Below are 13,610 nucleotides of genomic sequence, written 5' to 3'. Positions count from 1 at the left end.
AAGGGCCCGGATCCGAGCGATGGAGCAGCTGCTGCTGTCCACGGAGGCGATGGCAGCGTCGGATCCAGTGAAAGGGCATGTCATTCTGGCCACCAAGCCTCCCTCCGCCCCAGCCCGGGGAAACCAGCCGACCCGAGGCGGAGCGGACCCTGAGCACCGGGCCGCAGTTTCCACAAGCCCCTTTGCGGAGGGGTCTGCCTGGCCACCGCCTCTCCGAGAGGGAGTGCGCGTTCTCGCGCACGCGCTCGGCGCTTCTCGGGCGCGCAGCAGCAAGAGCAGCCGACGCCGGAGCGTCCCCCGTGGCCCGTCTCCGCCGCAGAGGTCAGTGTCTCCGCAGCGCGTCCTCCACCCCATGCGGTGCGAAGTGGGGGCGGGGGGGGGCGTGGAACCTCGGCGAGGAGAACGTTCTGATTTGGAACGCGGGGCGAGGAATCAGCGTTCCAAATCGGAACATTGGCGGTGGCATCTTTTGTTGCTGGCAGATGGCGGTGGGTGGGATTAACCGGCCTTTTAAGATTGCCGGCGGAGAGCGAGACCTTTCCTTCTCTCGCCCCGGACCTCTTTTCTCGGGCAGCGACCTCTTAGTAGCCAGACAGGGCTGTTTGTTAAGGCGCTGCATCATCGCCGCCGCCTCTGCACGGTCTTGTTTATCGATCTATTTATGTGAGCTCCTTATGTGATGCAAGAGCGAAAATAAGAGAAGGTCGATGAGCCGGGGAGGGTTCAAATTAGCAATTCAGCGTTTAGTGTTGTTACCTAAATGAGATGCACAGGGCATTTCTCATAGCGGGAGAACCAGTCTTCCTGACCCAAGCAGTTGACAACCCCCAGCAGCTACTGCTAGAGAAAGGAGCCCTTGCACCCATCACTCCCCCCCCCCCCGACCGACCTCTGATAATTGTCCCTAAACCAAGAGGTGCCCCTGATGGGACCATGTGCCATAACAGAGCAGGGGCTGGAGCACCAGGGAGCAGTCAGCTTTGGAGAACTGGGCGGAGGAAGGATTACCACCCCTTCTCAAAATGTCCCTTCTGCAATATTGACACATTTATTTATGGAATCAATTTAAATTCTACCTTAGCTTTCTTACACAGAGCTAAGGGGTGTAAAATACTTACCCCACCCTCACATGGGCATAGCCAGGATTTTTCTTGGGGGGGGGGGCAGGCTTCTGTGAGGAGGACAGAACCTCAGATTTGTATTGATTTGTATTGATTTTGATTGATGGGGGGCAGCTGCCCCCTGCCCCTCCTGGCTACGCCCATGCATCCTTATTTTATTCTCAAAACAAACCCTGAGAGCTAAGTTAGCCTAAGCAAGCACGACATCTTCCCAACATCACCTGGTGAGCTTTGTGGCTGGGTGGGGACTGAAGCTGTCTCCCCCTAGCCCCAACACTGATCAGCGATGCCATTTTCTGGGTTGTATATTCTGGTAATGTGATGAAGAAGGCCAGTGTTATTCTAGGCTGCATCAACAGTAGTGTCCAGGTCAAGCGAAGAAATAATACCACTTTATTCTGCCTTGGTCAGACCACACCTGGGATACTGTGTCCAGTTCTGGGCACCACAGTTTTAAGGAGGATATTGACAAGCTGGAATGTGTGTGGAGGAGGGCAGCCAAGATGATCAGCGGTCTGTAAACCACGTCTTAGAATGAATGGCTGAGGAATCTGGGTATGTTTAGCCTGGATAAAAGGAATCTGAGAGGATATATGACAGCCATCTTCAAATATCTGAAGGGCTGTCACATGGAAGATGGAGCAAGCTTGTTTTCACCTTGTCCAGAGGATAGGACCCAAACTTATGTATTCAAGTTACAAGAAAAGAGTTTCTGACTAAACATCAGGAAGAACTTTGTGATGGTAAGAGCTGTTTGACAGTCAAACAGCCTCCCTTGGGAGGCTGTGGACTCTCCTTCCTTGGTGGTTTTTAAAGCAGAGATTGGATGGTGCTCTGCCATAATAATAATAATAATTTATTATTTATACCCCACCCATCTGGCTGGGCTTCCCCAGCCACTCTGGGTGGCTTCCAAAAGAATATTAAAATACTGTGATACATCAAACATTAAAAGCTTCCCTAAACAGGGCTGCCTTCAGATGTCTTCTAAAAGTCTGGTAGTTGTTGTTCTCTTTGACATCTGCCATGGATACTTTAACTGAGATTCCTGCATTGCAAGGGGTTGGACTAGATGACCCTTGCGTCCCTTCCAACTCTACAATTCTATGACTCTAAGAAGGGTACTTAGGTATCACCACTGAACCAAAAACACCCAGCACCTCATTTTCTCATATTATTGTCTCCAAATAATGAGAAACTCCAGGGGTAATACAACCCATGCACGATGTCCTTTTGAAGGGGAGGACAGTAGAGACTTAGGCCGCATCCAGACTTACTGAGCAATCACCTTGATTTGTTTGTGGGAAGGTTGTACAATCTTGCATTGAGCAAATGTTATCCCAAAATCTTCCTGTTCATTTTCCCCATCACTTTTCTTATCACCAAAACAATCTTTTCTGTGGAGGGGGGGAAAGAATCAAAACTGATGTGCTTGAGCATTAAAAAAAAAAAACCTGTGCAACCTGGATTTGCCAGTGTGTGAGTGAATCCTACCTGAAAATAGCAACAGTCAGAAAGTGTTCTCATGTTGTACTTACACAGTTCTCACTGTACTCAAACAACAGCAGAAATCTGAGTAAAGCAGGGCTGGAGACATGGAGGTAGAAAAATGTGGTTTTAACGATGACAGAGGCTCAAGTGAAGCAGAGATGGAGAGACACGGGGTTGTTATTTAAAAAAATGAAGCTGTTTTAATAAGGAGAAGTAGCAGAAGTGGGTGCATCGTAGCAGCTAACACAACAGAGCCTTCCCACCTCCTTGCTGTATTCAAACCTTTTTCTAATCTGCTGCTTCACCCCTCTTAATGTCACCTTGACTCACTCTATTCAAACCTCTGCCACTATTTAAAATAACCATCCCCTGCTCTGCTTCATTCCACCCCTGCTTTATTCAGACCTGCGCTGCTGTTTAAAACTACTGTTTCCATACTGTGTTTCTCCCTTCTCTCTATACTCAAACTTCTCCTTCTATTCCTCACCTGACTCTTGTGTGTGAGAGAGAGGATGAGGAGCTCTCAATAATTTCATTGTATGGAAGGTTCTTTATTCAAACCTTTGCTGTTGTTTGCTAGATCCAGTTCCCCACCTCTGATTCAAAGGGTTGGAGATGGGACGTGAGGAAGTCTGGAAGTGGTGGAAGTCTGTTTCTTGTCCTGGTTACAGAATGGGCTGCTGTCTTCAGAACGCTCCCTGGCCTTGCAACACCTGACAAAACTGCTTCCCCTCTCAGTGTCCCTCCCTTCTCACTTCCTTGCCGTTGCCACTGTTGTTGGACAACCTGCCTTCTCTTTTCCTCCCCTACCCCACCACAACTTCCTGCAAATCCAGGATTGTGATGAATCCTTCATTGGGGGCTGTGCAATGACAGCCTTACATATCTATGTAATTGGGAAGACATATTTACCGTATTTTTTGCTCTATAAGACGCACCAGACCACAAGACGCACCTAGTTTTTGGAGGAGGAAAACAAGAAAAAAATATTCTGAATTTCAGAAGCCAGAACAGCAAGAGGGATCACTACGCAGTGAAAGCAGCAATCCTTCTTGCTGTTCTGGCTTCTGGGATAGCTGCGCAGCCTGCATTCGCTCCATAAGACGCACACACATTTCCCCTTACTTTTTAGGAGGGAAAAAGTGAGTCTTATAGAGCAAAAAATACGGTATATGTCTCTTATTGTCTCGTTTACCAGTGGGGTTATAAAAAATATTTGCAAGCTGTGTGAAGAGTTTCATTAAAACTTTTGTACACCCTGCAGTTTTCTGATGAAAAAATGGCTTTAAAAAAAATAACAATAAAGAATATCTGTTCCAGCCTTTTATTTTCACTGAAGGCCAGCCAGATTCCTTTGGAAGGCACAAGAGCCATAGCTCAGTGGCAGAGCATCAGCTTTGCCTGTAGAAAGTCCCAGATTCAGTCCCCTATGGCATCTCCAGGTAGGGCTGGGAGAGGCCCCTGCCGGAAACCCTGGAGAGCTGCTGCCAGTCAGTGCAGGCAGTACTGAGCTGGATGGACCAAGGAATTGACTCGGTATAAGGCAGCTTCCTGTGTTCCTATGGAAGCTCCCCTGCAGAGCATGGCGGGACTGGCCACTGCCATGTTGTTTGTCCCAGCGGCTGATGTTCAGAGGTAGACTGCCTTGGAGCCCTGGAGGGTCCATCTAGTTACCTTCATGACTGAAAGCCACCAATATGCTGCTGCTATCTCTTTCTCTTTCTAGCTTATCTTTAGCTTCATTCTCGGTTCCCCTGAGCGGTTTCCGGTGTGTGACTAAGAGAGACGTGCTGCTTCCGGGATGGAGGAGAAGAAGAAGAAGAAAAGTCCCAAAGCCCACCTAGCTCAGCCAGTTCCAGCCAGTGCTCTCCGCAAGCTGCCAGTCCCTTCTAGCAAGAGCACCTCTTTCTCCCTGGGGATGCCTCATCTCCCTTCGCCAAAGCAAAGAGCCAAGTTCAAGAGGTCAGCCAAAGGTTGGGGCAGAGCTGCATGGTTTCATCTGGGAAGGATTTGAACCCAGAGCCCAGCTGGCTAGAATTTCATCCGTCTAGCCACCGCCAAGCAGAAAGATGTGAAACTGGGGAGGAGGTGTTTTAATGCTTATGTTGTGTTCCTACCTTTAAATAGGACTGTTCGGAATTGGACACTCCATGCATGCTTAAGGACATTTTAACCTTATGCTGATTTATTTATTTTTTTAAACGAAGCTGCTTTCCATCAGAGAAAGGCATTTTGCCATTGCCCAGAGGCACCCTTTTCTTGCTTTTTGCTACTGCTTTGAGTTTGATGATTTGCATTTAAATGGTTGCATCATTGTTGCTTTTTTACATCTCTAAGCTGCTTTGATTGACTTTTTCCGTAGGGGGAGAGCAGGGCATAATTTTTTAAAGTAAGAGAAAATTAATAGGTCTGCTTTTTAAAAAAGCTGGCTGCCTTCATAAAAGGAGGGCACTCGGCACATGCTTAGAGGCACTTAGCCCCTGGAAACATTATTGAAAAGGAAAAACTTGGCAACCCTGCTTTTGAATAAAATTATCTCAGCATCTTCTTGCAGTAGCAAACAGGGCACAGTCAAAAACAGGGAGTATGAAGAATTACAGTGTCTTGGTTATGCCTTGCTAAAGTCGCAAGCGGTCCTTGCTCCACGCCTTCAGATGCTTAGGACTATAACTCCCACCAGTTCCAGCCAGGTTGGCGACAGCTTACCTAAGGTCCGTTCCCCTTAGAGAGAGCCCACCTCTTTTCCCTTTGAAATGACACTTCTAACCAGATTATAACCCGAAGCAAAGGGGACCCAGGCTTCCAGTTTGGGGCTGCCCTTTAGGGTGGCAGGAGGGAAGATGGACACGCTTGAGTGCTGTGAGCAATGTCCTCTGGAGCAGGCCTCACTGCAATGAAAGGAGACCTTTGCTAGAGGAAGCCAGTTGGGTGCCTGGGTGGAATCTAGGCCGTGGCCTTGAGTCAATGGCATTTCTTTATCCAGTAAACAAAGCAAAAAGATTTGGCTTCTTAGTCCAGGTCTTGTGGCCTGGTGTGTGGGAGGTGGGAGGGAGTTGGAAGGAATATGTCTCCTGAGCTGAAAGTTCTGGGCTGAGAACTTTTGCTTTAAAGTTGTGGGTAAGCAGATCAATGTCCAGTGGCTGGGGTGATGATATAGCACAATTTCCAGCAGCATTTATGGGGAGGCCAGCTGCTGAGAAGATGTCTGCATACAAGAAAAAGGCTCTGCTCCTATCTAGTTAGCTGTCCAGCTTTCTGTTCCTCCCTGGAAAAAATCACCCCAATGCCTCCCTGTTAATAATTTGGGGTGGGGGATCCCTCAGCTCTCCCCCACAACTTCCGTAGGAGGAGGTGAGGAGGAGGAGAGATTTTGGCGTGTTCCCACCCCTGCATGCCCAACTGGCCATTGCGTTGGCAGAGCCCTGGCTCCTTGGCAAGGAAAGTGGAAATGATGCTGAGGACAATCTTGGAGGCTGTCTCTGGCTTTCTTTGTGCTCTGAGGAAGGAAGACGGACTTCCTGTCCAGGCCCACCCTGCCCGTCACCTTTTCTTATTGCTGTTGTCTGATGCAGAGCGAACAAGGAGAAGCCCCGAGCTCCCCAGCCCGGAGGCAGCGCTGCCACAGCAGCTGTGGGGACCCCTCTGCAGCACTCGTTCCTGACTGACGTCTCGGATGTGTATGAGATGGAGGGGGGCCTCCTGAACCTCTTGAACGACTTCCATTCGGGAAAGCTGCAGGCTTTTGGTAAGCGCTTCGGTTATTTCTCGGCCCTTGAGTTCCGAGGGAGAAAAACATCTCAGAAATATCTGTTTCTGGACGGTGTGTTGTAATATGCAGGGTATTGGATGGGGAACGGCAAGGCCTGAATTAGAATCTTTGCTTAGCAAGGGCAATTAGCTGAATTAAACTTTCTCAGCCTCACCTAGCTAACTGGTCCTCCCTGCAGGGGAAATGGGGTTGACTTCTCCTAGAAGCTCCATGGAATAACGCTGGTGTTCCCTGTCTTGACTAATGCAGGGAAGGAATGTTCCTTTGAGCAGCTGGAGCACGTTCGGGAGATGCAGGAGAAGTTGGCTCGCCTGCATTTCAGCCTGGACGTCTACGTGGAGGAACTTGCCGAGGACCAGAAGAAGACGGTGGCCGACAGGAACCTGGATCAGCTGCTGACAAATGTGAGTGCTGTGAGGAATCCTGGAATCCCTTTTCTGGCTGAGAGACTCTCGCCCTCTCCCACCTCCTTGTTCAGCCCGGAACTGAAGAGCTCAGGCTGCATACACTTTGAAACACATCCAAAGCACACACTTTCCCTCAAAGAATTCTGGGCAATGTAGTTTAAAGGTTGCTGGGAATTGTTAGACGGTGAGGGGTAAACCATAGGGCCTAGAATTCTTTGAGTTGGGGGGATGTCCTTTACAATATATAGTGTGTATGTAGCCCAAGTCACAAATGTTGTCCAGCACAAGACATATTTGGGTGCATATGACTTTGTTATGGAAACCCAGCATACTTAAAATATAATTGCCTCTGCTCCTGAAAAGGTTATGAGCATCCATGACATCCCAACTACTCAGTCCGTGTGTAGGGTGCATTTGCAGGTGATAGGTAACAATCTTTTAAAAGTAAAGGGACCCCTGACCATTATGTCCAGTCGCTGACGACTCTGGGGTTGCGGCACTCATCTCACTTTACTGGCTGAGAGAGCTGGCGTACAGCTTCCAGGTCATGTGGCCAGCATGACTAAGCCGCTTCTGGCGAACCAGAGCGGCACATGGAAATGCCGTTTACCTTCCCGCCGGAGCGGTACCTATTTATCTACTTGCACTTTGATGTGCTTTCGAACTGCTAGGTTGGCAGGAGCAGGGATCGAGGAACGGGAGCTCACCCCGTCACAGGGATTCAAACCACCGACCTTCAGATCGGCAAGTCCTAGGCTCTGTGGTTTAACCTACAGTGCCACCCGCGTCCCTATCAATCTTTTACTTACTGGCAAATCTTACTTTACTTACTTACACTCATCTGCCTGCTGGGGGAGACCTTGCTCTGTGCTCCTCCAATATTTATGGCCAGTCTGGTGGTTTTGACCAAGCCCTATACCTGATCAGTTGTTGGACAGGTAAAGGTGTGGCTGAGACAGAAGAGGTTTGCAGGTACTGGTGATCAGCTGATCATCAGGACTTGCAGTGTTCTGTGAGCAGCACTCTGCAAGCCCCACCAATGAGCTGATCGTCTGCATGGACAAAAAAAAGAGAATATGACATATTGGATATCCCCTCTCTTTAAATATGGCAAGTGGCAGCCACAGAGGTGGCAGTGGGAGATCCCTCTGGCTTCTCCCTTAACAGAGCAAATACCTGTTTCAGGGGCATCTTTATCTGAAAAATGGGGTTTTGTGTGTGTATGTGTTAAAAACACCACGATACACACTCACTCAGCGCCTGCACCCCTGATGCTCATCACTGCCTTCTCCCAGAAGCTGCTATTTGCCAAAATCTAAAGAGGGGGATGATCCTATCACAGTGCTCCATCACCTTGCTTAGTGTGGCCCCAGTTTATTTCCACTGCAGAATGTGGAGTTTCTGCCCATGGAGTCTTACATTTTTCAGCACCACATTTCCCGAGTTACTGCAGTACAGAGTGTGGTTGTGATGTTCAGCTGCCTTTCCCAGCATGCTCTCCTGCCGCAGTTATGGACTGCAGCTCCCACCGGTCAGGTGCTATCTGTGGCTGATGGGAGTTGTAGTCTGAAACAGCTGCAGAGCACCAGGTTTGGAGAGGCCAATTTTCTCCTCCAGTGCAGAAAGGACACCTCTTGCTTTTCGGTGCCTGCAAGGCTCCTGTGACTCGGCTCCTCTTAAGAGCTCCTTGTGTTTGTTTGTGGCTGACTCTCTTTTGCTTTTGCAGCTGGAAGAACTCAGCAACTCCATGTATCCTTCTTATGGTGCCCAGTGTATGAATGCCCAAGCCATTTCCCAGGCGGACTGGGGGCAGAGGCGATGGTGGGGGTGACGGGTGGGACGCTGGGTGGGGTACAGGGAGGAAGTAGTCTATCCACCTGTGGCAGACAGGCAAGGTTGAATAGTCCAGCTACTCCTTTTTAAATAGGAAATTCCCCCCGGCTTCCTCCTCCTCTCTCTCCCCAAGAGAAGCAGCATCAGAGTGAAAAGGTATGTCTGCAGAGAAGAAGGGGGGGCGGGCATCATAGCTTAGCTGCCTTCCATGTTTCCTTAATAAGACACCTCAGACAAAAGCTCCACCTGGCAGAAAACCCTGACTTGGAGGATGCATCCACAGTCTAGAACAAGGAGGAGGATGAGGAGGAGGCTGCCTGGTTTTTCTCTTGACTGTTTTCATTCAGAAGCCTCAAAAAGAAAAACAAAGGAAGCAAAGAAGCAGCTGTGGAGCCGAGCAAAGAAGACCCTCGCGCAGAACTACTTCTGGACTGTACATGGAAAGGATAAGTTAGATGAAGCCTGGTGGAAAAGGATGCGACTCCTGGGCCTCAGTGCACTGGGGACACACTGCCGATGCAGCATGGAAGCCAGCCTCTGGCAGAGACTCCTGCGCCCCACGACCGACAGAGGGCAAACAGAAAGCTCCACTGTAGGGCCCTGGGGGATGTGGCAAGGGATGCTGGGGGAGCCCTCTAGGGCCATGCAGGGCTCTGGCTCTGACTGGCAAAATGTCCTGTGCCAAGACAGAGAGATGCAGGTTCTAGGGCTTGGCTGCCTGCAGACAGTCCTTAGAACCAGGATCCGCTGTTTTTCCCCTCCTACAGCTCCAGACCAGTTTGCACACATGCCATGTGTGTACGCACACAGTTTGACAGGCACAAGGCCAGCAAATTGAATGGTGATGTATTTCATCAGTCTTGCTGCTTCTGCCAAGAGTTGTCTGCCTCCAGTTTTAATATTTTTTTTCAGCATAGAATGAATGCTCATTTTCATGACTGTTTGTTTGGTGCCCCATCAACATTTTTTAAAATGCCAGCTGTTTAATAGGAAACTGCCCCTGGAGGAGGAAAGTGGTCTTATGACTAGGAAAGGCCAAATTTATCAGAATTTCAGTTGAATTCCTCCTAATTATAGAGTTTTCCTTAACCACATTTTTGCAAGCAATTTGCCCGAATACATTTTTTTGTATGTTATTTTCCTTAATGTATGCATTTTATGCACACTTTCCCCTAACATACACATTTTAAAAACATTATTTAGTTGGAGAACTGTGTTAGACTTCAGAGGAGTGTGAATTTTGAAGAATAGCTGTATTTTTATTTACACATTGTTTTAATAAGCACAACTTACGGAGTTCTGCATTAAAATGCAAGCCAGACCCAAATTTATCCTCCAGGCCTATTTGTAGAGAGCTGGTGTAGTGTAGTGGCTTAAGAGACTGACTATGAATCAAGAAGTGTCCAGTTTGAATCTTGCCTCTGCCACAAACTGACTAGTTGTCCTTAGTCACTTTCTCTCAGCTTCAGTACCCCCCTCTGCAATATGGGGTATGATAATGTCTTACAGAGCTGTTGCTAAGCTTTACAGCTAGAGAGAGTACATGTGAAGGTGCTATACAGATGTTAAGTGTTACTATTTTTATTATCCTCATCATTGGGATCATCCAATCCTTGGTCTGCATGTTTCATTTCTGCCATGAAAAGGAGGACCCAGTTCCCCCTGATACCAGATTTGAAGGACAGGTTGTGGAACAGTTCAGGGAACCACTGTCACTTGAGGAGGGGAAGTTTCATGGCTCCACAGCCCTTCACATGCTGCCAGGTGAACTTCTGCGCTCTCTCTATTCAGGATGTAGCTGCCCCTTGCAACTGCACACAAACAGCTGATTTGCAAGAGGTGTAGAAAGACTATTCCTGGGCTACCTCCTTTCTCTTCCCTGGGGGTTGTCCCTCATTTCCTAATCCAAGACTCTGCTAGGTTACACCTACATCACATGCAGGGCTCTGGTGGTTGTTCCAAGGCAACAAAGCAGAGATGCAAAACTTTCCCAGTGTTTACAACTTGGGGGATCTAGCTAGGGTTCACATTTGCTCAATCAGAACCTAGTAAGACGGTAATGCATAACCAGTGAAAAAAGACTCAAGATTATACATGAAATGAAGGTATATTATTCATTTGCTTCACTCAAGGTATATTATTCTCTTCATATAGATAACTGTGGCATTTGAAGAAATGTAATATTGCAGTATAGTTCCGTTATAACTTAATATGGATATCGTCTCCAGATGGCCTCTACATTGAGCATTCATCCTGATTTGCCTACACAATGTTTATGTGGAGGTGATACGGTGTCTGGTTTTTATTGAGCAAACGTTCTGATTTGATTGAATTGCTTGTGTGGTGGTTTTATGCCTTCCTTTAAATCAGTCGTTTATCTCACACTTTTTAGTGCATTTTTAGTGCATCGCTTTCTTAACTGCAGAAAGCTCGTTTTTTTCTTTTTCTTTTAAGTGGCTTTGTTGTGCCGAGCAAACCTAGGTTTCCAGAAAATTTAGCCTCTGACTTGGAGCCATCTAGCTGCAAAAATGAATTTCTAAGTTTGATGGCACATGTAGCATTTTGGAATAAAATATTTAAGCATCAATAGCTGTGGGCTAGGATCCTGTGGCCTTTAGCTGGGTGAGAGGATGTAAAAAAAAGAGTTAGACCCCAAGCAGGCAGGTAGAAAGAGAGAGATTCTCTGAACACCTTTTATATACCAGAAAGATTGTGTTTTTCTACCTTTTCTATCAATTTCATTACTTGCTTGGCAAGCCCATATAAGATGTAGTTTCTGGGTGCCCATAATCTGTGAGCCCCTTCCTTTTCCAGCACCCCTTTGCTCAGGTCACTTTGACACTCCGTTGTCAATCATGTTATTGATTCCACATTTGCTGAGGCACTGTGGCTGTTGTTCTCATTGCGCTTTTTAGTATCTTATTTATGCTGATGGGATAATGTTTCCTGTGATGACCTCATCAGGTTGCCAGGGCCTCTCATGACGGTCCCTGAGGGTCAGCAGAAAGTTCCAAGCGGCCTGTGCAATGTGGCAGAATTGAGCTTGTCGTCCGCTTTAGCCCATGACAGCTGCTCTACTGCCTGCTGGCGTTTGCTGCAGCTGATGGCTCTGCAGGCCTAGCTAACTCCAGATCAACATCCAGATTCTCCATGCGGATTAATGCACATGGGAGCCACCTCTGCCTTCCTGCAGGAGAAATTAGCGCTGAGGAGTATCAGGGGCAGGAATCTCGAGGACCATATTTCTTGGGATTTTTCTGACCCTCAGTTCCACCTTCCCCAGTTCTGGTGCTGCTGCAAGTGCTCCCAACTGCCTCCTTCTCCTGATCACCCTTAGCCTTGAACCCGGAGTCACTGCCAGAGCCATTTGGATACCTGGACCTGTAGTGCACTGCCCGTCCCTTGAGGCTTGCAGAGGATCTCGCATGGCCCAGTTAGTGTTTGTTTAGCAACTGATGGTGTAAGGATGTGGATTGAGTGCTTAATGAGTTGAAGTCCCATAGAAGAATTATTTGTTAATGCATAGGACTGCTGAAGGCAGTGGTTAATGCAGCCTTCACCAACACGGTGCCCTCCAGTTGTTTTTGGCTACGTCTGGAGTTGTATCCAAAAGCATCTGGAGGGCACAAATTTGGCAAAGACTGGGTAGCGTGTACCCCCCGAAAAGCTGCATTTAAAATCACAAGCAGATAAAGTATGCAAACTTTAATTTGTATTACTAGTCCGCTTGTGTTCTCTTTCCCTCCCAAGCTCTTCTAAACCTTTGTGAAAATTGTAGTCTACTGAACAAATGAATGTGGTTTGTAATTTTTTTAATGTTATGCTTGTTAACACATGAAACGTTCATCGTGGAAAGGGGTGGAGTCCAATTTTTGTAAAATCAGCTCATAGTTATTAAACTTTCTATAGGACAAAAGTTTTGTGTGTATATTTGGTAGGTAAGTTTATTTTGTGTCCTTGGTTTTGACATCTAACTTGGCAACACTGCAATTTAGCAGCATCCAGTCGCTGCTGATGTGCTTTACGCTGCAAATGGTATCACAACTCGGTTTCCAGACTTATGGAGTCCAAATCACATCCTGTAGCCAAGTGGGCGGTAGGATTTAATTAGGATGAGAGTCCAAATACTTGAACCCCCCCCCCTCCAGATTCCTAATCATGATTGCCTACCCCCACCAATTTAGAAGGCAGGGGAAGAAAATAAATAGAAAGGCAATAATATTGGGAAAGGCTGAGGTACGTAGTGTATGAAACAAAGTGGGCTCCCAGCAATCCCACAAAAAGCTTGGATTATCCCAGACTTATGCACCCAGTACTCCAGAGGAGTGTTCTCTGCCTAGTACCAAACCATCACTTCTGCCCCAATGCTGCTTTCTGTGGGTACAAGCAAGATGCTGTGCACAAGTGGGCCTGCTGTGGTCAGATTTACCCACATCCTTTGCAAGATTTATGGCTATGTTTTTCCCCCTGAGAAAAGTTAAGATTCTGGAGAATCTGGATTCTGCCCCTTGTGCCACTATCTGCATTTTTTTCTGTTCTTGTACTGAATTGCAGAATACAAACCATCCGTGATCATCAGAGGTGGCAGCCACATTTCCTACCTGGCTGGACAGCAATGCCCGATGCAGGGAGATGGTTATGGAGCACCAGGTTCTGTGAATATTCACAGAACATTCTCCAAGAAACAATTGGCTCTGCATCACAGGAGTTATAACACGGCTGTTTTGGACTGTAGTACTTAGTCCTGCCAGGGTGTATAGAGCTTGCTTTGACAAATAAGCAGCCCAGGGGCAAGTCCTGTGGCTTCAGTGGGTAGGCAACACATTTGACCTCTTCATTTCCATCTGTAAATTGGAATTAACAATGGACTACCTTGCTGAGTTGCTAGGTAGGCAAGCACAGGAAGGACTGCAAATTCCTTTGCAAAATAAATGTATTGCCTATAGTGTGAAAATATACGTTCCCAAGCTGTGTCCACCAGTGGCATCA

At 47.5% G+C, this 13,610-nt stretch overlaps 1 protein-coding gene across 4 annotated transcripts; it reads left to right on the top strand.

Moving 5' to 3' along the window:
* CCDC28B (coiled-coil domain containing 28B) lies at positions 1-12,537 on the top strand. Of its 4 annotated transcripts, XM_083453014.1 has the most exons (8): positions 232-321; positions 1,533-1,676; positions 3,933-4,247; positions 4,339-4,574; positions 6,185-6,357; positions 6,631-6,785; positions 8,515-8,537; positions 8,855-12,537. In XM_083453014.1, the coding sequence occupies exons 4-8, from the start codon at positions 4,414-4,416 to the stop codon at positions 8,907-8,909; spliced, it is 567 nt and encodes a 188-aa protein (XP_083309140.1). In that variant the 5' UTR covers positions 232-321; positions 1,533-1,676; positions 3,933-4,247; positions 4,339-4,413; the 3' UTR covers positions 8,910-12,537. The 4 variants fall into 4 exon arrangements, with proteins under 4 accessions (XP_083309138.1, XP_083309140.1, XP_083309139.1 ...); XM_083453015.1 differs by lacking the exon at positions 1,533-1,676 and having other exon boundaries at positions 305-459; XM_083453012.1 differs by lacking the exons at positions 1,533-1,676; positions 3,933-4,247 and having other exon boundaries at positions 1-321.
* Positions 12,538-13,610: the final 1,073 nt, after the last annotated feature.

Source organism: Podarcis tiliguerta (genome assembly GCF_965153285.1).
Source record: "Podarcis tiliguerta genome assembly, chromosome: 8".
Classification (NCBI taxonomy): domain Eukaryota; kingdom Metazoa; phylum Chordata; class Lepidosauria; order Squamata; family Lacertidae; genus Podarcis; species Podarcis tiliguerta.
The sequence above is the reverse complement of the archived record's forward strand: the minus strand, read 5'-3'. Positions and strand labels throughout refer to the sequence as shown.

Bases quoted from the DNA above. Each gene is read 5' to 3' on its own strand.
- CCDC28B (XM_083453012.1), top strand. From the start codon at position 4,414: ATGGAGGAGAAGAAGAAGAAGAAAAGTCCCAAAGCCCACCTAGCTCAG. The intron at 6,358-6,630 runs GTAAGCGCTTCG...TGACTAATGCAG, and splicing joins GGGAAAGCTGCAGGCTTTTG to GGAAGGAATGTTCCTTTGAG. The intron at 8,538-8,854 runs GTATCCTTCTTA...AAGACACCTCAG, and splicing joins GAAGAACTCAGCAACTCCAT to ACAAAAGCTCCACCTGGCAG.